Source organism: Stegastes partitus, unplaced genomic scaffold, assembly GCF_000690725.1.
Source record: "Stegastes partitus isolate 25-593 unplaced genomic scaffold, Stegastes_partitus-1.0.2 Scaffold1492, whole genome shotgun sequence".
Classification (NCBI taxonomy): domain Eukaryota; kingdom Metazoa; phylum Chordata; class Actinopteri; family Pomacentridae; genus Stegastes; species Stegastes partitus.
Genome location: NW_007579223.1, coordinates 75,690 through 103,002, shown reverse-complemented (window position 1 = coordinate 103,002; position 27,313 = coordinate 75,690). Strand labels below are relative to the sequence as shown.

At 41.9% G+C, this 27,313-nt stretch overlaps 2 protein-coding genes across 2 annotated transcripts; both read left to right on the top strand.

Moving 5' to 3' along the window:
• The first annotated feature begins 1,715 nt into the window (after window positions 1-1,715).
• LOC103370864 (transmembrane prolyl 4-hydroxylase-like) lies at window positions 1,716-11,816 on the top strand. Its single transcript, XM_008300034.1, has 9 exons — window positions 1,716-2,424; window positions 2,763-2,844; window positions 7,316-7,512; window positions 7,664-7,754; window positions 8,782-8,944; window positions 9,044-9,229; window positions 9,439-9,529; window positions 9,729-9,852; window positions 10,698-11,816. Exons 1-9 carry the CDS (start codon window positions 2,056-2,058, stop codon window positions 10,910-10,912), a joined length of 1,518 nt encoding a protein of 505 aa, XP_008298256.1. The 5' UTR covers window positions 1,716-2,055; the 3' UTR covers window positions 10,913-11,816.
• Window positions 11,817-12,946: 1,130 nt separating this feature from the next.
• Window positions 12,947-27,312, top strand: LOC103370863 (sodium- and chloride-dependent creatine transporter 1). The gene is made up of 14 exons (XM_008300032.1): window positions 12,947-13,557; window positions 14,935-15,237; window positions 18,359-18,490; window positions 18,629-18,965; window positions 19,229-19,361; window positions 20,553-20,687; window positions 20,840-20,943; window positions 23,721-23,845; window positions 23,955-24,067; window positions 25,056-25,196; window positions 25,487-25,589; window positions 25,673-25,773; window positions 25,850-26,020; window positions 26,218-27,312. Exons 1-14 carry the CDS (start codon window positions 13,527-13,529, stop codon window positions 26,344-26,346), a joined length of 2,058 nt encoding a protein of 685 aa, XP_008298254.1. The 5' UTR covers window positions 12,947-13,526; the 3' UTR covers window positions 26,347-27,312.
• Window position 27,313: the final 1 nt, after the last annotated feature.

Sequence of the window (27,313 nt, the reverse complement as noted above, 5' to 3'; positions counted from 1 at the left end):
TGTAGAGGAAGAACTTGAATGAATTTATTTGCAGAGACTGCATCAGAAAGTTTTCCAAATTCTGAGCCTGTTTATTATTTTTTTTAGATTGTTTAACAACTAAGTTTCAAAATTATGCATGTTTTTGAGATGGTCATCATAACAAAAAATAATTTAGTCATCAAAAATGTAATAAATAAATGATAAAAACGACAACAAAGCAAAATCCAGGTGGCACAGCAAGGTTGTAACATAACTTCAACAACAACTATCTCTTTCTCACACACACAGATTTCATTCATAGGTCAAATTCATTCACTGGACCAAACACTATAGGGACTATAATCTGTTGTCCTTGTGTGCATAGCACATGTAGAAGAAGAACTTGAATATTTTTAGTTACTGAGACTGCACCAGAAACTTGCTGTTTCCTAAAGTCTGAGTCCTTTATCTATCCTATAGATAGATAGATAGATAGATAGATAGATAGATAGATAGATAGATAGATAGATAGATAGATAGATAGATAGATAGATAGATAGATAGATAGATACTTAATTCCTTCTGGTGTGGAAATTCACAACTTCCAGCAGCATCAACACACAATAGATAGAAGGCATTCAATTATTCGTAGCAGACACTAGTAAACTACAGAATACAGAATTTAAATTAAAGGTCTGGTACGAGCAGGATGTGTAATTTTAAGATGCATGGTGATCAGTCCATTGCACAGTTACAAAAATCAGTCACAAAACATAAAATCTGGGTCTAAAAATGTAAACACATAAATGATTAGAACGATAACAAAGCAAAATCCAGGTGGCGCAGTTAGAATTAAGCACAACTTTGATAATCACACACACACACACACACACACACACACACACACACACTACACTTCTGTGTCAGCTGCAAAAAAAGAACAGTTAACACTGCCATAAGCAAATACATAGTGAAACCTGAAAAGGAGGAGAAAGATTTCAGAGAGTCTCCACGTTGTTTTTTGAAATGAATGACACAGAAATTGTGAAATGTAAAGAAAGGATTCTAAGTAAGTGAACATGATGAGCATGAAATGGAAAGAATAGTTAAATCAAGTGCAACTGAAAGCAAATAACAGATAAGCGCATAGCTTATAGTGTTATTTGAAGGGTAAAACAAATAATAGAATACACTGTTCCAAGACTGCATTTCATTTATTGGTAATTAATAATGTGTGGTCTATAAGAGGTTATCAGAATCTAAATATTTCTCTTTACCTAACTTAAATTTGTCTCTAGTAATTCCTCCTCTTTGACCATTAAATAACTGGCACAGATTATTTACGAGTAAAGTTCTACTCACCTGTATTTCAGAGGGATTTTTTTTTCATCAAGTGGTCAATGTGTTTGACCACTACTGGGATTGGTGAAAATGTCTCAGTACAAACAAATTATAAGCTTATAAAATGCTGAAAAGATCAAATCTGTGGTTCCCAACTTCATAGGCTAATGTGTGACCTCAGATAGTTTCATATAAATAACCCCATGAGGTCGGGAGAGGTAAAATCGTGCAATATTTAAAAAAAAAAAGGTTTTAAACAACTCCAAAACACTAAAGCGTGAATACATCTATTTTAAAAACAGTTTGGAGTTGACCAGTAGAGGTCGCTAACGTTTTGCTGCTGCCGCTGTGAAGCCGCAGCTCCTGACTCGTCAGCTTGTCTGTCTGGTTGTTAGGCAGGTTGTCAGGGGCAGCGCGTCAGTTAGCTAACACGGGATTAAGGGCCTTCAGTTAATGATGACACACTTATTTATCAAAGGACACGACAGTCGGCACATCTGCTTTCTCGGCCCAAACCACCCTGTTTCTTTGGGCAAAAGCAGCGGAGACGACGACGTCCAATTTTGTCGAAACAGTCAGAGGTTTGAGGTGGGGTTTGCTCCGTAGCTAGCCAGCTAGCTATAGTTGCTAACGTCAAGCAGCCAGCTAACATTATCAAACACACCTTATCTGGTCGCCTCTTGCAGTAACGTTGCCCATATATCTATGTAATATATCAGGCTTCCCATTGCGGCTAGTTTGCAGTAGTTTAAAATGGAAGACACTCAGGAAGATTTCATGGAGCAGGAGGAAACCGTGGACAGCGACGAACCATCATTGCCCCCCTTCAATGCCCCTTTTCGGTCCACTCGACTGCACATCCAGAGAAGTAATGTCTGCTCTCGGGCTTATTTCGTTGTGGTCATGGTCTTCTTTCACGTGTACATCCTGAATGTCATCGCCCTGCTGCTCTACGTGCACTACAACAACGGCCCCGGGGATCTGGTCAGTGGGGACAGGGGCTCCTCAGCACCAGTCAGCGACACTGGAAGCCGTTTACCCCCTCCTGCCCCATCCTCAGGAGAGCTACATGTGGAGGACTACAGTCAAAGTTTCAGTCTTCCTCGCATTGAGGGGATACGGGTAAGAAATGGACAACATTTCAGTATGATAAAGCATGCCATTTAAGCTCTCTGATGAAAAGTGTCATGCGGCAAATTAGTAAAAGTGCATCTCAAAAGGGTCAGTACATTAAAAAAAACAAAAACTACACACTCACAGGAGTTAACACTCATTTCCACAGCCACTGCATGCTGTAAGGCCCTCGTCAAATGTTGCTGCCTGGTGAAAAAAATGTTATAACTGCAACACCTGGACCTAAAAAAACATCTAATTCCTCAGCATATAATGTTGCTTAGAGCTACTATAGCAAGACAGCCACCCACACCCACACTCACACACTGTCTTGTTTACATCTGCAGGTTGGACATGTTCAGCAGGTGTCCCTTGTGCCTGACAGGACACATGAGATGAGGACACTAAGCCTAAAGCCTCTGCTATTTGGTAAGTACACTGGTGTTTATGGATATGAGCTGCTAATCTTGAATAAATGCCATTTCCTTGAGGTTTCGAACACAAAATTTAATCATTCTCAAAGCATACAAATATAGACCAACAATATTAAGTTAACTGATATGTACATTTTCTACTAAACAACGTTTATTGCTTTGACCTCAACTGCCAGAAAGACAGATTGATGATGCATAACCTTTGTAACCAGCTCTCTCTGTTTTGTTTCTTCCAAAAACCACTTGTAAAGAGGAGACCAAGTGTAATTTACAGTTGTGGACTTGTGAAAATCTAATTGCTATCCCCTAACCATAGCTGCTTAATGCTTTTTCAAATTTTCACTGTAGTTCTTCTGAATTTGATAACTGAACACACAATCCTAAGTCCTGCATCGGTGATGTTTCCATTTGCGAGCAGCTGCCATGAGGTCCTTGTCTCGTTTTTGCCAGGCGTAAGCTTTGTTGACCACCAGGCGCTCCCCCTGCACTGTGCCTGTTACGAGGAAAGTGCCGCCTCGCGGGTGTTGCCGTGTCATGTTCCTTACGCAGGTGGCATCTCTCTCCAACCACAGCTCAATGCGAGAGCGGATCTGCCCACCCAAGAGGGGTCCATGCTTCAGGACGTCCAGTTTTGCAGCTAACGAGAACTGAGAAAGACTTGCTGGACTATATTTGAGCCTTGTTAGACGCAGTTTCACAACTGTAGAGAAAGCAGATGAACGCAAAGCCTGAGTGACAACATGTATTTATTAACAGTGCACTCTTGTCTCATAATCACCAACAAAGAAATGTGCAAAAAGGGATTTTAGTTGGAAGAATACCAGTACTCACCAAAATCACTCCTACAAAATGTCTCCAGTGTCTCTTTTGAAGAGGAGGCCTCTTCCAGCTCACAATCCCGACAGCTTGCCTGAGGCACTGGAACAGTCAAACCACTAATTGAATAGTTTGTTGAATGAAGTTTACTCAAGCATGCATGTCTGTGTAGCCACTTTCTCACCTCTACGCCCCCCTGCGTGAACAGTGGTGTTCGTGATGGAGGAGATGCACATGAGATGGTCTGCAGGATACTGGTCACACCGCAGAATCTCAGGCCAGGGATAGCCATAGCAACTCATGATTGGTGCACAACTGTCTCGTATAGACTCACACAAACTCCTGCAGGGTGATATAAACCTGGTAAGGAAGAGATGGAGAGGGAGTATTGGCGGCTGTGAATAGTTGAAAGGATCGGATCAATAATATAATGGTGGAGAACACACAGAGCTGGATTAGATAACATTTGGTGCTTGCTTTTCTTTTTCTCAACTGGGAGGTGATAAACTGACACTGATAAGGGTCCTTTGATGGCCTGGATTCTCTGTGAAACCAGGTTCTTTCCACAGAGACTAGCACCAATTTGTGCAATAGCTGTCAAAAGGGCATTATCCCATGATGAATCTGCCCCTATTTAACATAATCATTTATCTAACATTTAAAGTATTTTTATTTCTATTAATTAAGCTGGGCATTCCTGGTTGTTTTCTTCCCACTGGGATCCTGGCTACTGCACTTTTGCAATACAAAGTCTGTACAATTAAACTTATAAGACAATGTCTTGTGAAAATCAAATTTACTAAAAACAAAAACCTGATTTCTTAAAAATTTTGACTATATACAAAAACTGTTTTGTAAACCTACCTGTCAAGACAGATTGGAGCAAAGAGAGAGCAGAGGAAAATGCGGGCATCGGGATGGCACTCTCTTGCAAGTAGTGGTAACCAGCTGGCACTTTGTTGTACAGCCTCAGCTGGAGACTCATGGCCCAGCAGGTTGGGCATCCTCATGGTGTCATAGCCAATGTTTTGGCACAAGGCCATGCCCGAGGGGATGGGGACACAGCGAGAGAAGCTGCGGGGTTCCCATAGTCCACTTTCGCTGATAGAAAGTGTGGACCTGAAGTTGGTCGTAGTATCAGGATCCTCCCACACCTCACCATCTTCTCCAACTGCCACTCTTGGCTTAGAAACATGAGTATCTCCAATACCTGTTTCAGTGTTGCCTACAATGCTCGCCCTGTCCCCGGTCTTGTCCTTTGCTCCAGATCGAACCCTACCTTCTGCCCTGACTCGTCCCTCCAGCCCTGCCCTTACTCTACCAGGACTCAGCGCTAATGTGCTGCTAGGCCCAGCAAGCAGAAGAAGAAAGAGCATGGAGGCTGAATGGGAGGACATTCTGGATATAAAACGAGGACAGATCACTGCAGTTATCCTGGGACAAAAGTTGGAAAACAGGAAAAGTGTGTCTATTGAGTAAATGAAGATCTCTGTGTGAAAGTGGAGAAGAGGATGACAGAATAGGTGTATTTATAGTGGGCTCTGAACAGATTTGCATATGAAGGGGGTGAGGGGAGGTGTAGCAAACAGTAGGGAGAAAGGGGTAGGGAACGTATTAAAGTGTTACAAGAGATGTGAATTGACTTGCATTTATGAGCAGATTTAAGTGTGTTTGACAGAGCTCAAAATTTGTAGCATCGAGGATTTGGCACTTTTGACTTTCTGCCAATTGTTGTGCCAGCTGCTTGAACTGTGGAAGACACTGGTCCTGATGTACTGAAACTCCTCCACCCTTTCCACTCCACATTTCTTCCAGTGACTGCCTTGTCCCACCCTGACCTCTTTGCTGTTTGCACCTTTTTGATCACCCCTCCCCCAACAAATTCCATCTTAGATTAAAGTTTTTATAATTACTTACAAGAGACTGAGGATGTCCGTAGTGATAAAGACAGAAGAGACAATGAAATTGTCACAGGTTGAGGTCATTGCTGACCCATAAACGTTCAAGAAACATTCATCAAAAAAATCTCTCCAAATGACAGAAGATGTGGAGCTTGTGTGTGGACACTTGCATACATGAAAGTGCATACTGTATGTACATTTGTATGCGTGTGAACATGTGCGTAGGATACAAACAAAATTAGTGTTGTCCTGCTGTGTAGCCATGGCCTGATTCCTGTTCAGACAAGCAGGTCACTTCCTTTCCGGGGGGAGAAAGAGAGACAGTGGTGGGAGGGAGAAGAGGAAGGCTCAGTCCCCCTTCATTCATATCAGTTATCCAGATTAATGAGGCTTGACTGGACAATAGGGATTAACCGAGGGTACAGTGTAAAAGACACGGGTGACAAACAAGGCCTCTACTGTACAAGCAGCCAACCTGCCGGAAGCCTTTTATTAGGAGGGGACATGACTGAGAAACATGGATGGATTGCTGGAAGTAAACACGAGGAAATCATGAAACAGTACTGAATGCATTCACACTTACATCTGAAAAAATTCTATGAATGGATGAAGAAGTATACATAAAATAAGATTATTGCTGATGTATCTAATTGTCCAGGAAATGCGGGCAGACCCACTGAAATAAATATTTCGGAGCAGATATCAAAATTTAGATACCAAAATGGAGGATTTGCTCTTGGGCGGCTTGGTACAGCGTAGGCAGTAAATATATCATGTGTAAATGAGAATGAGCATGCCAAATTCTGATTCTGTTACTACTTTGTACTAATTAATTTTAGCAGTTACTGACTCCCAGAAGCCCGGACTGTCTACCTCCCCCCACTGGAAGAAGTCCAGTGTCGTCACTCATTAAAACTGCCTGTGAGATAGACTTTACCACAAATGACCCACTGTGGAGTGACAGACTCTCATTATATACACAGTATATGTGCACAATCATGCAAGACTTTCTTACCTTAAACCCCGACTGAAACATAACACATGCAACAAATAAATATGCAGCGAGTTTTTTGCTTTAGCTTCATTTTATTACAATTAAATGGAATATTATATAAGTGTTTAACTCTTTATTCCTGTGGTCTGCATTATTACAACATGGAAAGTACATTTTCAAAGATTGTTTTCTTTTTTTTTCAGAACATAAATCAAATATGTGGTTCAGAACTAATTCTATTAAGATCTGTCTGTTTTTTGCTATCATGCATTGATCAGGCTGTCTCTCTGAAAGGTTTTATTAGGCAATCTAAATAATCAGTTTAGCCGTCTGACAGATCTTACCAAAACTCTTAACAGAAATCTTGCTAATCCACTTAAGGTCTGTCAGTCTGTCACCAGTTCAGATGTGCAACAAAGTTCTGTTTGACTTGTGTGTCTGCAGAGGTTGTTGGTGTTACTTTTTAAACATGAATGAAAGTAGGTGACAGATTAGACATCAGTAATTACCGGTGTCAGTCTGCAAGTAAAAAGAAATGGTTACAGTTTATTTGCTTTTAATCACTTCGTGGCTTACAGCTACCTAGCAGTCATGTGTAATATTAACATGTGAATGTATGAGCCAACAGTTTGTCTTTGAATCTCCGCCACACTTTGCATGTTTTTGATTAGCCTTGCTCAATCTCCAAGCCCATCTCTTTGATCAACCATATGTCATAGCAGTCACCACTATTGTCTTTTTTGTGTTCTTGTCAGAGATCCCTGGCTTCCTGTCAGAGGAGGAGTGCCGTGTGGTGGTGCAGCTGGCTCAGCTCAAGGGTCTGATGGACAGCCAGGCAACAGCACCCAGCCAGGGACAAGAAGAATCAAACCAGCCACTTCTTTCTCTCAGCACAGACGAGGTTTTCAGTCTGCTGGATTTGAACCAAGACGGGCTGCTGCAGAAGCAAGAGGTAACATATATGACACAGCTGCAGGAGGAAAATTGATTTAGCAAAAAATACATTTGTGAAGTCGTGAAATAATAAAAAGTCATGAAATGTTACACAAACTATCAGAGCATATTATGCTTTTTGTTGAAGTGAGATGTGGTCTTTTCTCCAGATTGTGAGTCATTCACGTTCTCGAGATGGTACTTGGTTGAGCCCAGACAACTTACGACAGATACTGACTGGTCTGGAAGCCTGCCCAACAGGTCTGTGCTCCTGTGTCTAATGGGTGTCAGTAGATTTGTGATTCCATTTAGGACATGAAATGAAATGAATGAAATGAAATGAAAAATACTTTATTTATCCCAGAAGGGAAATTCAATAAAGAGCATCATCTGAGTTAAGACACATCAAAACTAGGTTGGAATTCTTTTGTGACACACTAGTAGAATGTGTTTTCAAATGAAATCGGTTAATGAATTCATCTTTTGACCATCATTTTAAGTTTCAGTTCAAAAGAAGTTTTTGTAATTGTGATGTCCTTTTTGACACAAATATCCACCACTATTCATTTTTACGCTAGTTAAAATTTGTCCTCATCTGATTTCTGTAATTCCAACCCACTTACATGCAAGCACCCTCATTTAAGTCAGTGTTTCGGAGTGAGGCTGCCAAACTCAGATGTGTAACAAATAAATCCACTAGGCTAGTTCTCTGCTGTTGTGTGTTTCCTACAGTGGTTGTGTAGTGGTAAGAGTACAGCGAATGGCTGACGGGTGGCTGTGATTGCGTGCAAGTCTTTTTGAGTGGCAAGGCAGGAAGAGGGGTGACACCGTTTTGACCTGATACCATTGTGCCAGGCATTCTACACATCCCAGTCCGGATGTGCCTCGTCCTATCTCATTAACAACTGATTATTTTCCAACCCCTTTTCTTAATTTTCCCCCGGATACCCTGTACTCCCCAACTCCCTCCTCCACACTCTTTGGCTCACCCACCGCCCTACCCCCTCCTCCCCAGCCACCTCTTCTCTGGCACCCCAGAGCTATTGTTGCGGCTGGGGCGCGGTCTCCCAGGGGAACTGATGGGGGCCAGACAATCATTCAGCTGAGACTAACAGCACATGGTTGGACAAAGAGGGAAGGAATGGAAGAATAGAGAGAAGGGAGGCTGTTGTAGCCTGCTCTTCACTGTAGTAGAATTCCAAACTGAATTATACTGCATTGGAATCATGATACTGCATAACCGTGAGACTGCTTTAATAATTTCTATCCTTGTGTGTGTGTCTGGCAGGGATGCTGACGTTGGGAGATTTTAGGCGTGTTTATGATGTGTCCCAACGTCCAGGACAAGCACAAAGTGGGAGGCTCCATAGTCGGTTCAAACAGAGAAGCAAGCATACATGGCTCTACCAAGGCCCAGGATCTCACCATGTGCTGCGCACACTCAGGAACAGGTCACTACCGATATGTACTCTTTTCTGTGCTCTTCGTAACCGATACACTTGTAGTTGAAATGTGAAAGACTATTTTGCTGTCTTGTTTCTTTTACTTAGAGTAACCAGTCTCACACGTTTGCCCTCTGCATTGGTTGAACTGAGTGAACCACTGCAGGTGATTCGCTTTGAGAACGGAGACTTCAGTAATGCCCACCATGATAGCAGCCCTTCCCACTCAGAGACGACCTGTGCACACACACGACTGGCAGGGAACACATCTGCTCTCACAGAGGTGTCCTGCAGGTATGAATGCATTTTTTGAGTTTGAGTTTGAGGTTCTAATTTATTTGTTTTCTGCTTAAATAATGTAGTTGTATTACAAAGCAGAATTCAATGCTTTAGGAAGTTAATCAGCATGTTAGTGCGTTGAACAAAACAATGTATTTTTAGTTATAGGAAGACATTTTTCACAAATATCTGTATTTGTTGCTTCCCTTCTTGTTTTATCCTAGGTATCTTACCGTGTTATTCTACCTCAGCTCTGTAGAGGAAGGGGGTGAATCCACCTTTCCTGTGGCAGATAATCGTACCTATGAAGAGCAGGTAAATGTGCTTTCACAATTCATAGTCAGAAACCTGCAAAGCCTCTTTTCTGTTTTTTTCCACTCTGAATTAATGATAGTTGTACGTGGCCTTGCTGCTTCTTAGAATGCAGACAGATAATGACCCATAACAGGGACTCTCATACTTAAGTGAACACATAAGCTTAGACACGAGCTGTTTACAGTTTTGTGTGTCCTAGGCACTGGTCCAGGATGGAGTTGATTTGACAGACACTCAGGAGACATGTGGCAGAGGGAATCTGAGAATGAAACCTACTGCTGGTACGGCTCTCCTCTGGTACAACCATCTCTCTGATGGTAGAGGTAAGAATAGAAAGATTTAGCTTTATTGTGTGCAAAAACATATGTGAGCAATCCACTGTGTTCATTTGCCAGCCTTTAGGCCTAAATCCAGAAAGGTTGAAGCATGCCAGTGTACTTTTTTAATCCCAACTTCTCTGCATGTGGTTACTTTACAGAGATGAAAACATACCACAGTATGTATGCCTGCTGAGAAAGTAGGCGGTCTCTGCATTTCAGAGAAAAAAGACCTTTATTCAGTGTCAGCTGATAGACATACGATCGGCTGAAAGCTTGTACTGAAGCAAACTGTCAAACAAAAGTCTTCAGTCTTACTTTTCTACTGCCCTTTTGCTTCTTTTTCTGGTCATTTGTTGTGTCATCATCGTTTTCATTTTTTGTCCTACAATACATTGTTCATGGGATTAAATGACAATAGGATTGTATTCAAGGAGATGACAAAAGCCTGTTGCAATACTGGGTGATATTCAGATATTACACTGACTGCCGTATGACCAGGTCTAACCCGTTTCAAATATCAAAACTACACCTTTCATATTAAAGTATTCAGTGGCAACAATATACAGTGTAGTATGGCACACTGAATCGTGGGGACTTACAGTTATAATATGACCACAACAGTTGGTAGCATAATAATGACACTGATTTCTGGGTAAACCTAAACAAAACTCTGTGTTAAATATTATCCTTTTTTGTCGCTAAATCATCCAGCGTTTCATCTGACACTTCATTACTGGTTGTTGTTGAAATGTATCTGAATTTATTCATCTTGTTCACCTCACTCCAGTAGCTGTTACATCTATTCCTCCTCCTTAAATTCTGTTTATCTTCTCCCCTGGCTTCCTCAGGTTGGATGGGTGAGTTAGATGAGTATTCCTTGCACGGCGACTGCCTGGTCAGGCGTGGGGTGAAGTGGGTGGCCAACAGCTGGGTAAATGTGGACCCAGACTACCAACAGCAGGCCCGCTACCAGAGACTAGTGGCTCAAAGGTATCGAGCTAAAACTGGCATGGAGGACCATTACAAATCTCTCTCACACAGTGACCTCCACCAGGATCTATAGCCGAGAATTTTTAATAGAGTCAGTGTGATCTGGCAGACCTTTCCACAAAGTCAGATGTTGTAGTCGAAATGAAAATTGCGCAAAATGGCAGCACATAACTTTTTTCAGTAAATCTGTCTTGCAGGTTTGGTGAATTTTATTATGGATTTTACCATAGACTTGTGGGGGCAGATTGATTGATTGATTTCTTCACAAATAATTTCTAATATCTAAATAACAAATACTCACAAAATTAACAGGTGAATTGTAATCCCTATGAAATTGCACTTTAAAAAATGATCACTGATTTAGAGTAACAGATATTTATAGACGCCATAATGCAAGTTGGAAAAGATGCAGTCATGTTGAAGAAATAGGCCTGCTTACCTGCCTTCTATTTAGGTTTGCTAGGCATCTGCCCCCGTTGCAGGTCAATGTTATGTATATTATGGAATTGAAGCCTTTTGTTACAAGCCATATCACAATATTCATATGTAAATGTATTCTTGAGGGAAGTTTTGTGAGATCTTGTATATCTGTTTTTCACTTTTGTTTCCAGAGTTAAAGAGCTTTTATCATAAAGTATTATTTAAGAAAGGTTTGCTATACCTTCTGCAAAAGCAGGGCTGCTCTAGCCTGGACTAAAGGATCACTTGTCACACTGGCTGTGCGAGGCCCGTCCTTCAGGTGTAATTTAAACTTAGATCTTTGGTATTCCAATTTTTGTGTTTCTTTTTCTCACAATTCAAACATATTTAATTGTCTGACTATTTATTTGAGTGCTATTTATTGTCACCGCCTGGTGATTTAAGTTAAAGTGATGCATATTTATAACGGCTTGATGTTGCACTGAATCTGTCACTGTGTTCTTATACATTTGTTATATGTTATGAAATATATAAAAGAAATGTTTTATTAGTGGTGTTAGTGGGATCTTTTGTGTTTAATCCGGTTGATATATACAATGGCCACTAGATGTCGTCCAACATCAACTACAGAATTACAGTTTCTGTGATCAGAATATGAGGTGGTTCTTACATCCAAACTGTAATAGCGTCATCACATCGCTTTGGCACCTTTTGCTATGGATAAGCCAATTATATCATATACATCTGGCAAGGACTACAGTGCAATCTAAAATTTTAGATCACTTGAGTAGAAGTAGCATCACCACAAATATAGGACACTCCATCACCCAGTGGTGTTGCATTCAACATGGTGCCTAAGTAAAAGGAAAAAATGTATCGACAATATGCACTAAAAGTAACTCTGAAGGCATCTCATTGTGCAATTACTGACTGATGAATAAGTGCATGTTGGATTATTATTACTATTTATTAACATGTAAGTGGTATTTTCATTTTAAATCTGGTTGTGAAGTAGCTGATTGGGATTTTCCATACTGTTAGAAGGTTTTTTTTTTTTGTTTTTTAATTTTAAAAATGATAGAGTTTGTAACTTCTGTATATATTTACAGGTTAGTGAAGTAGAGTTATTAAATAAATACGGTGGAGTGAGAAGCTTGCCATACTGCAGTCTGACAGGGCCTAAAAATTCAATTAGCATCTATTTACTAGGGCTAATTATGTACCTGTGGGTATACCAATTCCCAGTTACATCTCTGTGTAACTGGGAATTGTTGAAGCAGTGCTGCAGGAAGCGGGGATGAACAAAAATGTTCAGGAAACTACAGATAAAGTCATTTAGTGGGTAAAGTTGTAGGCTATTTGTCTGGGAACCAGCTGGTGGGGGGGTTGGGTGGGCACAAGGGCACCCTATACACCTTAAACACAGTCCCTGAGATATGCAGCAAATAAGCAGAGCGACTCAGACACCGCTTTGGGCATCTATCTGCAGTTATTTGTGGGATTTCAGGTCAAGGACGTATGCAGTGTAATAAACCCATCCTTGTGACTCCTCTCATTTTGACTGCTGCTGATGCTGTGCGCACCGCACTGGGCTCCGTTCAGCCAATCAGGTCGGCCGGCAGCGGGAGGAGGCGGGGGGAGGCGTCCGTCACAGCTAACGGACCGTGGAGCAGATCACATTCTTCGTCGAACCGCGGCATCCCATACAGGTTCATGGACTTCTGACCGGGCTGCTGAGAGAGAGCGAGAAGAAGAAGAAGAAAAAGAAAAAAGAAAACAAAGCATCTTAACTCCAAGGCGCAGTATCATTTTCATTTAACCGTTATCCATGAGATTCTTCAGGCTTACCTTCAAGTGCTTCGTCGACTGCTTTTGAATCTCCTCCGTCAACGGCTCAACTGACCGCGGCGCTTTGTGAAATTTTTTTTTCCCATCTCTCTTGGCCGAGCTGAGGGGTTCCGACGCGTGGTAATCACAAAAACTGCGATTCTTTCCCCCCCTTTTTTTTTAATATCTAAAAATATTCAGGAGGGAGAAAATAACAAACTCAGAATAAAGAAATCATAAAAAAGACAACTGGAGCACTGTATATCGTGGCTACATCTCTCCGTCTGCCTCTCTGAGCCCGCCGGGTGCCTTCTTAGCCAGGCATTTATTAAACTTCGACTGCCCCCTGGCTAAATTAAAACAGCCAGCTTGCTTTTTTTTTTTTTTTAATTGAAAAATATATATATACTTCTATATTTTTTGTGCCGTTACCCAGCAACATGTCACCTGAGTTGGAAGAGACCAGCCAAGGTGAGTATGACGTATGACCTCCACTGCTTAAGAATGAGTCCTTTATTTATTTTTTCTTCCCCTCCATATGATTCAACCACTAGCTAAGACATAAGCTGGGGGGAATGAAAGCATCCCTGCTTCTACCACTGCTTTGACGTAGGGGATAAAATCAGCTGCACATAACATGCCTCAGTCTTCTTGTCTCATTACATCATGCATACACAATGATCCATCACTGTGGCACCAGAAGTGACTCTGAGCAGCCTCAAGTCTTTTTTGAAGCTGATGTTGCTAAGCAGGTGTCACTTCTGGTGAGTGCAGGAGATTTGCAAATGGCCAAGTTTTTATGTGGGCATCATCATTCAGGTCAGCAAACCTTGCCCTGATTGTAAAATTAGGCAACTCCTGCACATGCATCAGTCTGCACCTGCATGGATGTAAGTGTCTAGCATTTTCTCATTGGCATACACCCCATTTATGCTCCAGAACAATAGGTGTCTCGTTTATTCTTAACCTAGAAAATTATTATTAATAACTATTTTTATTTTCTTTTTAAAAACATAAATACAGTATGTAGCTATTCCTCTCACAAATGATCTTAAACCACAGGAGTACTCTTATGAGTTGTTCCGTAGATGCTTACATCCATCACCTTCCCTACTCTTTTCCCCCTTCTCTGTTCACACACTCCCCTCAAACTGCTCTGATCTGGATTGATCTGCCTTGCTTTGCATCCAGCACGGAGCGGCTGACACTAATATCACGGAATGGCACTAATGAAGTGGCACGTTGCGCTTATTTGTGTTGGGGAGTCTGCATGCGTTTGCTCAGTGACCTACGTGAAAGAGAGGAAATGAAAGCTTTGTGAGTAACAGGGGAGCCCGAGATATACCTTGAGGCGGCTCTCTGCTGTGTTGTACCGCAGCACACTAATCACTCTGTGAGACAGAGACAGACAGAATGAACATCGGGGGAGGGCTCAGTGATGATAATATAGCTGCAACAGGATGTGGGCTGTTCATGTTATAAATAAGACCTATTGAATGTGTATAAGATTCATTCTAGTCCTGTTGCTGCTTAAGTGTTGCAATATTTGACTACAGTTGTACCGACTGTTTATTTCAATGAATGGGAAGAGTCTGTTCTTCTCTCCATTCATCACGAGTGTGGTCTGAGAGATCATCTGTCTATAGTGTTGACACGTGATGTGAAGTTCTGGATGTGTGCACTTCAGAACTGAATGGTGTTGCAATATTGCGTGCATTTTTTAATTTATGTTTTTGTGAAAAGAGATTTTCTTAGTGTCACTCCACCATATTGATTCCTTTTCCTGTCTCTTTGTTTCCTCAGATTGTCACCTTCTTTACTATCTGATCCCATTGTTTTTCTGTCCAGGTGAAATCAGTGTCCCCCAGTTGGAGGCAGGGACCCTGTCTGAGGAGGAGGGCGGCGGGTCGGCTCGCCCCCTCGTTCCCGTGCCTGGAGTGGGCCAAGGGTGTGGTGAGGGCGGCGGGGCTGGACCGCCACTCACCCAGGACGGGGCTGCAGCTGGGACTGGAAATGGAGCTGTAGCAGTACCAGTGGTGGAAAGAGAAACTTGGACCAGACAGATGGACTTCATCATGTCCTGCGTGGGTTTTGCTGTTGGCTTGGGCAATGTGTGGCGGTTCCCATACCTCTGCTACAAGAACGGAGGAGGTGAGCCTCAAGAGCACTGTGTGGTTCATCTGGTTCTTTGTGTTACGTTTCAACACGAGTGAGCACAATTGCAATGACCATGTGAGAAGTTTCGCTTTTAAATGTTTCATCCCCATGGTCTGTCATCATTGGTGGCGTCATCTGCAAACATATAATGATTGAAATACCTATATGCTAGATATTTAGATACGGTGATGACTGTAAACTGTAAATGTTTATAGTTAAACAAGAGAGGTCACAACCTTGAGGGTCGCCTGGTGTGTTGTTTGCCACAGTAAGAATGGTGGTGTTTTGCAGATTTCAGTGTGCGAATGACTTCTGCTTTTCATGTATCCACACTGTCTGAGTTCTATTGGTGAGGAAGCGCATTATTCACAAAGACAAGATGGGATTCACGTCTTGAGTATTAAAGTAGGTCTCCTTGTTTAAACAGGTTGATTGTGTTAAATGCTGACCTTAATTCAATAAATCAAAAGGCTGACCTCCTCAGTACTCTTAAAATACAATTAAATATGAAGACATCAAAACAGAAAGATTTAGAGCTACCATTACCTTGGTATTAAAATACATTATGTATTTTCAGGAAAATAAATTCCCAAAAATCTTAAGTTTTGCTAAAAAATAATCCTGTAGTTTAAGTTTCCTAACTTCAGAATCACCAAGGTATTTTATTTCATAGTCTATATAAAACAGGTTATGTAACTCAAACAGAAGGATAACAGTGAAAGGCAGCATGGCGAGAGGTTAAACTGTGAAAGACATAAAAGGTAGACGAAGCAGGTCCTGCATGTCTGTGAACACGTAGCTGCAAAGCTGTGACTCCCCCCACGTGATTTCACTTTATTTATTATAGCTGCCACTTGCTTAACAGACGGGCTAAGTGCAAATGGCACTACACTACAGTGTTCCTCTGGCTCACATTGGCATATTAGGTTATTTGAGCTGGTATAAGTGGCATATCCCTTTTTATATCTATGACAACTTGTTCAACAGTAACCTGACCTGACTGCAGCCTTTGGCCTTGACTTTTTTCTTATCTCTGCCCTACCCACTTTTCTGTTTTTTTATGAGGTGTTCAGTTGTAATGAAGCTGAATGTGTAACTGTGTGTATGTGTGCGTTTCTTTGTCCAGCCCTCCCGCTCCCTCATGTGTGTGTGTCTTGTGACCAGTGGCTCTGATACCCACCTTGTGGTATCATGTAACAATGGCCTGCCTCACACAGTCCACCCCCTGTGCTCCTGCCCAGCACTCATGAGGCACACAAAGGTGCTCTCTCCCACCCTCCTCCTGATAAGGAGGCATATGGATATGTCACACAATAACTGTTCTGTGACTGTCCCCGTTTGTCTCCTCTGCGTCAGCACAGTCACATCCGCTACAGTATTTACACCCTTGACCAGCTGAGGGTACACCTCGTAGCACAACAAAGGTATCAGATAAGAGCTGGGGCTTTTAGAAAGACCTGCTTGTTACTGAAACAAGGTCACAGTCCACTGGAGACAGTAATAGGTGAATGAACTGTAAAAGCATGGAATTAATGCTCTGCAAATCTCATCTACTTATTTGTAACTCAGCTGCTAGGCCTGATGTGTCTGGTCCAGTCATGATTACAGAGGATTTATTTAAGCCTATTAAAGATGCTGTTCCTTGATGATTTGGCCAATATGTTGGGGGTATATCAGCAAAAGCATTTTCTCCACTCACTCCATTCACTCCTTTCATTGCATCTCTCTCCCCTTCTCTGTCTTTCTCTCTGCATCTCTCTCGCTCACCCACCCCTTTCTCTCTTAGACTCACGAATGTCTCCTTATATGGCTACAGCCCTCTGCTCTCAGTGAATGACATAAAGAATGATGAACTGAATGAGGCAAAAAAAAAAAAAAAAAGTCAAGCAATAGCACTGTTGCAGAGCCAACCAGGTCAACGCCTTGACGTGTCATTTTTGTTATTTGTTGAACCTGCTCTGCCACGACGTTGTCCCAGTTTTTCTGCGTGCCTCTCCAGTAATCTATCCATGTTTCCCTCCTTTCTTCATACCCTTATTCTGCTCTGCGTCACAGCTGGTCATGTGACTCCCTCCCATCTGCGCATTGTGGTGGCATCACTCAGATATATTATTATTCAAACCAAATTGTTGCACCTGGATTTAGTGATTTAAATGTCTCGCGCTGCCTTTCTATGTATTTTCTACTGATCGGAGTAAGCGTCTGCGACAGTAAGAGAATCCAAAAGGAGATTATTTATAGAAAACGCTAAGCACAAACCAATTGCACTGGGCCAACTGCTGCTAATCAGAATGAAACAGGTATTAGATGTCTCTATCGGGACTAATAATTCCTGCTTGAGTCTATTGTGTTCTTCCCTTCTCCATTGACAGTCCTTTGTCTGTCGCCTCATCATGCAGCTTTCAAGTTGACGGACAATATTGTGCCTGCCAAAAATGTCCAAGCACTTGCGGAATGGGAGACAATGTGGTCATCTCCCACATAGACTTTCAATGCGTCTGTTATCTGTGGCCTTGTCTGTCCTCTTTCTTGACGTTTGCTTGCTCTTTTGTCCTTTAATGCTTCCACCTCCTCTTGATTGTTTCTTGATCTGTGGATTGCTAAGAGCCAAGTTTGTGTTTGTGCTGCCATTTACTTGTACAAATTTTAAACATGACTTTTGTTTCTGTATTTTCTGTCTGTTCAAGTGTTACTGCTATAACTTGGCTTCTAAGAGCAACACATACTTAAAGAGCCTGGTTGTGAAAAGTCAGCAATAAAAAACAGAATACGCAATTCATTTAAATATGAATAGCTTAATGTCATTTTACTGGTGTAAGTATCATGGTAATTTTCTATAAATGTATTGATCTCTTTCTATATGCTGTTGCAGTTGTGCATGTTAAAATAGTTGAAAGCTATATACACATCAGTTCAGAGTTTATTCACACCACGAAACATAAAATCACAAGAAATATATATATATATATATACTTAAAGTTATTCAAACCATGCCAGGGCTTTTATTTTGTATATTGGGGCACGCTTTGTTTTTACAATATCTTTGGCCGGTATGAAACAGTTTTTCTGCCTGCCTGCTACTTCAGCTACCATATGACAAATATGTGTCTTACAGGGGTTTTCTTGATCCCTTACCTGCTGATTGTGTTCATCGGAGGCATCCCAGTCTTCTTCCTCGAGATTGCACTGGGGCAGTTCATGAAGCAGGGGGGGGTCTCTGCCTGGAACATCGCACCCCTCTTCAAAGGTACCAGTCTCTGTGTATGTTAGTGTGCAGGAAAATGCAGAGAAGACGAGACATTTTTTTTAAAATCATGTCGTCACTTTTGGTTTGCAAATTTCATACCCTTACACTTCTATCGCTCTCTCTTTCTGTTTCTGTCAGGTCTGGGCCTGGCCTCGATGGTCATAGTGTTCTTCTGTAACACCTACTACATTATGATCCTGGTGTGGGGCCTCTACTTTCTCTTCCACTCTTTCACTAACCCACTGCCCTGGGCCACCTGTGGACATCCCTGGAACACCCCCAACTGTACACAGGACTTCCGACGCGCCTGCCACAACCGCAGCGCTGCCCAGTCTGCCGTGGCGTCATCTGCTGCCACCCCCTCCAACCTTGTCTCCTCCACGTCCCCGCTGAACTTATCCTCAGCCCAGATCCTCCTCAATGGCAGCTGCATGGAGGCTGAGGGCATGCGCTCCCCAGTCATCGAGTTCTGGGAGTATGTCAATCTTTGACTTAACAGGGTGTTAGCAGTCTTTAAAACACACTCAAAGCCATAAGGACTTAAATACAGCCCCAAACAGAATATTTAGGATCTTAACAATGTCTTGCACACCCCATTTTTTTCTCTCACACAGACATTTATACTGGTTATTTTAGCAAGATGCAAAATTTTGCTTATATTTATTTATTTTGCTTTTGTTTTAATGAATGTGTGTGTTTTTGTTTCTTATGGGGACACTTCTTTGTTGTTCTTTCCAGACGCAAAGTGCTCCGTCTGTCTGGAGGCCTGCACGAGCCTGGTGACATAAGCTATGAGATGGTGCTTTGTCTCATAGCCACCTGGGTCATTGTTTACTTCTGCATGTGGAAAGGAGTCAAATCTACTGGCAAGGTAAAGTATTTTCTAGCTGTTCATTTCCTGATGCATAATGTCACATGTCACCATTTGGGTTTATGGAGTGCAGACTGATATTTGCATGGCTTTATTCAAAGGTTTAAATAATTGCAGCATTTTGTCCTTTGACCCCAAATCAGCTTTAGTATAGTGAGAGGATCAGTGTCTAGACTGAAACACATATGAACACAATATAAGCAAGCGAGTATTGTTTGAATGTTTGCTCATTTCTGTGGTTGTTTTTAGTCAGGGTATAATCTTCCACTGAGCCCAAGATTTATGTTGTTATGCTAAACATACACATTGTTTAGAGTGACTTCTTTTTTTCCCTTTCTACATTCCTATATATTTATCTATATATATGTGCTCTGGTACATCAACATAAAAAAACCACATCTTTATTTTGTCGCATGTGGGGATGTCTGTGTTTGCATACTTGTGTCTCCAGAGTAGCCAAAGCTCATAGAGCGAGGGAAAAAATAATGAAAGAGATTGAACCAGCCAGCTGTAAGCCGATTAGTAACTTTCCACCATGTAGATGTTTGAAAGCTGGAAAGGGGCTTTTGTGCCCATGTTCGCCCTAGATCAAGGCAAATATGTGCTTTCTCGCTACTTTGCTTTTACCGTTCTGATTTAGCTGGGATTTGATGCTTCTACTAGGTAGCAGGGGGTGGCTTTCTCAGCATAACTTGACAAAGACTACCTTCTGAAAAGGTCTGCCAAAAACCCCTGCTATTGCAGGAGGTTTACAAATTGTCTGGCTTTCCATTTACAGGCTACCTTTTCTTCAAAGTAACATGACAGGCCCCATTACACATCTACTACAGGAAGGACCTAATGGGCTTCTACTTATGACTTGAGTATTTGCAAAGCAGGTAATTGCTTAATCAAAGTGATAAAAATATACTTCGGTGCAATTACATTTGACCATAGCTGATGAACCATGTTGATAAGCACTAAACCTTTCCAGCTAGCCTATTAAATTCATAATATAACCACATCTTTTTTTGTACTTACATCATGTAATATGAAGGGTTAAGTGTTTACTGTGGAGTTTTCTACTGTCACTTAATGCAAGTTAATGCATAGCACTCAAACTTCACCTCCCCACCCCAAGAATATCATGTAAATTGGTCAAATATTATCTAGAAATGTACTTCACAGTTCTCCTTTTCCATCTTTCTGTAGGTTGTGTACTTCACAGCTCTGTTCCCCTACCTGGTTCTGGTTGTTCTGCTGGCCCACGGAGTCACTCTACCTGGAGCTTTGGATGGCATTGTATACTACCTGAAACCAGACTGGTCCAAACTTGGAGAAGCACAGGTTTAACTTTTGCATTCGCATTTGGTATCAGTGCACATTTTTCTGTAGCAGAGTCGTGACAAGGAAATCTGACAGATTTTCACAGCAGCGTCTCGAAAAACTTAGCTCAAAACTAATGTGACGCATTGCTCACACATTTCTCTTTATGATAGGTGTGGATTGATGCCGGCACTCAGATTTTTTTCTCCTATGCCATCGGACTAGGTGCCCTGACCGCACTGGGCAGCTACAACCGCTTCCATAACAACTGTTACCAGTGAGTTTATACACAACATAAAATCAGACGCCACTGTCACTGGAAGGAGGCCAATGTCAACACCAAGTCACAGTCTGCACCTGTATTCTGCTGCGTGTTATCAGACTCAAATACTATTAAATAAACTTAAAAAAAGGTATATATATTCTACTAGAAATAGGCTTTTTTTCCGCCCACTACACACACTCTCAGAGAAGAAGCATATCTCACTCTGCCTTTACTAACAGTCACATGAAGTACCAGAAGGATCCTTTTCTGCTTAAAAAAAGAAAAAAAACACCTCTCCTTATTCCTTTATTGCAAGGACTATGCTGTTCACTGGACTTCACAATGACCATTGCACTTAAATCGACTATGCCCAGGAAATATAATCGAAAGCCCAACGACTTCCCTGCACACTACTCTTGTTTAAAGTATTTTCCATCCCAGATCAAAATAGAAGTGAACGGGTTGCCAGGAAGGCCTCTGTAAGTCCTAAGTATGTGGCAGCTTTATTTTTATTTTCAAGCAAACATTACATTCTGCATTTTGAAAGGCTTTGCTGCCCGTCGACTGACCTGTTGTTTTTGCCGTTGGCTGATAAGCTTGCATGTGTTTAGCTTAAACAGAAGGACATGTGAAGCTATTAAGATCCTTATGAGGTAGCTAGCTCCACAGCAGTAATATGACTTTGTTTTGGTAAATCTCAGAACTTGCTTGCATATTTGGAATGCCCATAATAGGAGGGGCCTCATGAATATCTTGCTATCTGATATTTTCTCTCCCCTGACCTTACTTGGAAGTTAAAAGATGAGTACACATTCTGAGGTATGTCCGCTCTATTTCTCACACACAGACAGCAATAGGCCAAGGAGTATATAGCAGGATACATATATAAATTGTACTTAGGCGTTAATATATAGTAAATTTTGCACTAGTTCAGATCACTTGCTTTAAAAACACATAGCTTATGACTTTGCAAGCCGTGATGGCTGTGTAGCTTTATGGATCAGTCTGTCCATCTGTTGGTCTAACACATTGGTCCAAAGTGAAATATTTTAAACTCAGTTTGACACGTTACTACTGCTAATATTGCATGCTAATGTGTTAACCAATGTTTCCAACGTCAAAGACCCATTTGCAGTCCTTTTGAAATAAATAAAAAATCACTAGCAACAAATTTATCATCTTTTTGGGCAAAATCTAACACCTTTTGTAAAGTAGTGTTACACTATTTCTCAGTGAGTGTTCTCTCATGTGACTGTGACTCTCTTGACTGAGCTCCAGTTTCTCTCCAGGAATTTTGTGTCTTTGTTGTCTTGATGCAATGATAATAGGTGGATAGTGGCACACACCTAAGTCTTTTCTTAAAGGCATATATAGTGCGTTCTCTTATTTGAATACGCAAAAGAAGTTAGCATCCACTTCGTTTTCTTACCTCCACACCAGTCACTCACTAAGTACACGGGATGTCAGATTTTTGGTCTCGGAAACTTACCAGCGATGGGTGTTACAGTCACTCCCCCTGAGAGGTGTGGAAGAAGGAGGTTTTGGAAGCTATCCGATCGTCTGACATAATTCAGACAGATCATAAGTCCAGCATCACCCTGTCCTGAGTGTGTTCAGGGGGCGAGGGCAGCAACCATTCAGCCGTCTAATCAGCAGCCAGACAGAAAAGTGAATGAGCTGTAAATATACCCACCCAATGACCCATCTCTTCCTCATTGTTTGTCCGGGTAATTACTTCTGTGCTTTTGAATGAAAAATTTAGCTTGACTATTTCATTTTTTATTTCCTTTTGAAACACATAAAGTTTTCTAGTGTGAGCTCATTTTTGCGTTTGGATCATCTTTATTCATGATGCTTAAGCACCTTGTTAAAGTTTTGGAAATCAGAGGTAGTTTTAGATAGACAGCAGCAGCTCGAAAATTCACAACAGGCGATGATTAAGCTTGCTGGAATCAGGTATGTTTAGTTGACTTTTTTTGTTAATTCAGTAGAGGACAGCTTTGTTTCCTGGCATGTGATGAGCATCATGGCCCGGAAGGGCTGCTAATATGACCGTAGACTTCTTTAATGACTGTGGCCTCGTAATGGGCAGCTTTCTCACCACAATCACTCTTTCTCCCTTGTTTTGACTATCTACATCCGTACGCAATCGCCTGAGTACTGCCTCAGAGTGACAGGAGAATGTTGACAGTTGACTGCGTGGAGGTTGCTGGTGAATGCAGCTGTGTAGCAGTGTTATAAAAACCATCCTGATGCAACTGTTGTTTATACATTCTTCATATCAGCCAGGATTCTTGGTTTGTGTTGCCAGCAAGGCTCGTCAAGATAAACAGAAATTCCTGTCTGCGTAGTCCTCACTGTACAGACAGATATTAGGGATGCTTTTGACTTTGTACTTAAATGAGAATTCAGTCTTTCAACATCACTGATTTATTTATTATTACAATGTCACGTACAGTGTATACTGTGTATGTGTAACGAGTAGCCAAGGAAAGTTTTTCTTTTATCCTCTCTCCTCTCAGACCTTGAGACAGACTTCCTGTTGGCTTATGTGTTCCCTGTGCTCTACCTGCCAACTATAAAGACAACTGCAGCTTTCAGAGAAATTGCTATTGATCCTCTATTTACCATCCCAGGCCATCTTCTCCAACCCAATGTTTGTCTTGAGTATGTTACTTGAGCCTCATGTTACATCATATTAGAATGCTTTTTTCTCACAGTGTCTTTTTCTGTGCTCTGCTCCCCCCCTCTTTCTCAATTCCTCTGCCTGTCTCTGTATTTCTCTGTAGGGATGCATTTGTGCTGGCCCTCATTAACAGTGGCACCAGCTTCTTTGCAGGCTTTGTGGTGTTCTCTGTGCTGGGTTTCATGGCTGCAGAGCAAGGAGTGGACATCAGTAAGGTAGCTGAGAGTGGTAAGAATACAACGCCACATCAACTTGGCAACCAAACAAAAATGAGCGAGTTATTGACACTAAGAGCCATGCGAGCTCGATATTTCTGACTCTATCTCTCAATGTGCAGGTCCAGGCCTGGCTTTCATAGCCTACCCCAAGGCTGTGACTCTGATGCCTCTGGCGCCGCTCTGGGCAGCACTTTTCTTCTTTATGTTGCTCATACTGGGCCTGGACAGTCAGGTAATCACCTGATAGTAGCCACATTTGAGTTCACTTTATTATGTCCACTATACCAACACTGGAGAAAGAATTTTGCTTCAAGGGAATATATGCTAATAATAAATATAACTTACTGCTATATTTTCATGTCATTTTGATTCTGTAGCGCATTCATATTTTTTGTGGAATATATCGTTAATCCACATTCCTTTTTCTGCCTCACTCGCTGTCACACAAGGGTGACACAAACAGACTAAACACGTCACGTCCAGTTTTAGCATTACATTTCTCAGCAGCCTGTTTGTTGTGTGTCTGTTTGAGCCAGTGCCTACATCCATTGTTTTACAGCCCAGAGATTTGTCAATGAGCTTCTGTCTGATTCACACAGAGAGCGCCTGTCTACTCTCCAATCCATTCATTTACTCTCGCTTTCCATTCTCTCCCGCATTTCTTCTCTATCCATCTCTTTTTGTTTTTTGTTGTTTTTGCTGCCATAGCCACATTGCCTATAAATGTGCTGCCATTTCTGTGAAATGATGTAAAAATAGCCACACAGCTGTCATTCTCTCAGCTCATTCCATCGGCCAAAATATAAAGATACCATACATTCCTGCATAGGAAGGCAGAGGATGGGTTTGGGCCAACATGCTCACCTGGAAAATCTCAATTACATGTCAGGCACATGTGCAAGTCGGTATGTCTAACATGTGATGGTTGTTTCAAAGGGAAGGTTGTTGAGGACTTGTGGGGCTGATCCAGTAGACAGTCTTGTACAGAAACAAACAACTAACCCAATGTAAAATTTTACACCTTTATTTTCATTTCCCCATTGTCATTTTCTGTGCTGTTTGCCTTGATATATCCAACGCCCTCATCATCTAGTGAGCGCAGTATTATTTGTAACAACAGCCATTAATGGTCCGAGTCAGAAGCATGTTTCAGAGTTCTCTCACCTTTGTGCTCCCTTGCCTCTTACCTTTTCCCTTGTTCTGTTTTCTCTCTTTTTCAGTTCGTAGGAGTAGAAGGTTTGATAACAGGAATCATGGACATGCTACCCCCTAAATCTGTCCTGGGCTCCCTGCGGCGAGAGGTGGTAGCTGCCATCTGCTGCGTCATCTGCTTCCTTATTGACATGTCCATGGTCACTGAGGTACGGTGGGAATTTTTAGACGTCATTTGGATGCATTGTTCGCAATTAGGTGGACAACATTTATTTTTGTACCATAACACAGCAACCTTGTAGGCCGTCTATACGCAAAAAAAATAGATTTGAATGTTTCTTTAAGATACTTGATTTGATACCTAATGCTGTGATTGGAACAATAAACCACAGCCAGACATGATCTGGGATGAAAGCTTAAACAGTAGAGACAAGGCTGTAAACAGGCCACACATTAAGTATTGACAGGATGGCTCCGATGCTCTCTCTCTTTCTGTCAGGGAGGGATGTATGTCTTCCAGCTGTTTGACTACTACTCTGCCAGTGGCATCACTCTGTTATGGCAGGCCTTCTGGGAGTGTGTGGTGATTGCATGGGTCTATGGTGAGACAAACAATTACAGTACAAACTATACAAATTGCTCGATTCAGTGCATTGTCACATCATCCTTATGTCACCCCTATCAGGCGCAGACCGTTTCATGGACGATGTGGCGCGAATGATTGGCTATCAGCCCCTACCCTACATGAAGTGGTGCTGGTCTTACATCACACCTTTTGTCTGTGTGGTATGTGTAGCTCTGTTTTTTTCATGTCACTTTTCCCTACTAGTTGCAAAATGCTGATGTTTTTTTGTGCATATAGGGAGTGTTCCTGTTCCACGTGGTGAACTACAAGCCCCTGACTTACAACACAGTATACACATACCCCATATGGGGTGAAGCACTTGGCTGGGCGCTGGCCCTGTCCTCTATGCTCTGTATACCAGTCACTGTTCTCTACAAACTACTGCGCTGCAAAGGGTCATTGCGGGAGGTCAGTATTTCTGTTTGCAAGCATGGGCGTTCATATCGGTTCCCTTGAGCATGTTCATAATTGGTGATAAATCTGTAGGAATGTATCTCCACTCCCTCTTCTAGCCATTATTTGTTTAAGTGATCTCATCATTGCTTAGAAAGTTGAAGCATTCGTCTAACAAAGAGTTCACCATGTCCTTGTGTTTGTTTCTGCAGCGGTGGCAGCATCTGACCACCCCAGTTTGGGGCAGACATCACCTGGAGTACCTGGCCCCGGAGAGTGAGGCCAAACTACTGCCCCCTGTAGGAACCAAGAGCACGCTTCTCTTTGAGAGTGTCATCTGATCAGCTGAGCTCTGCAGAACACAGAGCCATGTAACCTTTGACATCAGCACACACGTACACTAAACACTTGCACACTACACTGACCTGGTGATAGTTAAACGCAGATTAGTTACACAGCCCACAGTTTTAAAGCTATGAAAAAGCCCTGGACAAATGGACCAAAGATTAGATTGGAGAAGAACTGAAACACACGTGCACCCATACGGTCATCACAGGCTGATATACCCTCTGCTCTGTTTTCTCACTCTACCTCGCTCGCTCTCCCCTCTCTTTCTGCCCCCTGCCTTTGTGCTGTCCTGTCCTGTCTCGTCCTGTGAGTGTGATGTGTCTGGTGTAGTTGCAATATCTTCCCTTTCCACACCTTTCTGTCAGGATTTCAACAGCTTCATCTGTCCCAAGCCATTATGTCGTTTTGTTCTGAATGAGCAGAAACTTAAAAGATTCTGGTGAACCTTTTTAAATGAAAGACCTTATATCTGCTGCTGCAATGCATTGGTCTGAGCGTGTATGTGTGTAGACGCACATATGCCTGTGCGCAGGTAGCTGTACGTGTGTGGGCGTGTGCAGAAGTCTGTAAGAGGGAGTGCGTGCTGAACTTTGGCAGCATTGTCTTCATTTACATGTGGCAAAGCCTTCAGCCATTGTTACCTGCCATCTGTGCTCTCTGAATTAACTGTACAAAAAAAAACAACTTCCATTTGTAAAAAAAAAAAAAAAAAATCACAAAGAGACAATACATCACCACTTCCAGCTGTGTATTATAAACTAACTTAAGTATTCAGTGTATCGTAGGGTCTGTGAATCAGTGTTACTATTTGAAGGGGATGATGATCATTATGTCCACACTAAGAGAAGGAGAGAAACTTCCGACTGAACTGTGTAATGAGCAGGAGATTGGGTTGTGGGGAGGGGAAAGAAACTTGATGCGGTCAGGAGAGAAGCAATAAATGACCAGATAAAGAGGGAT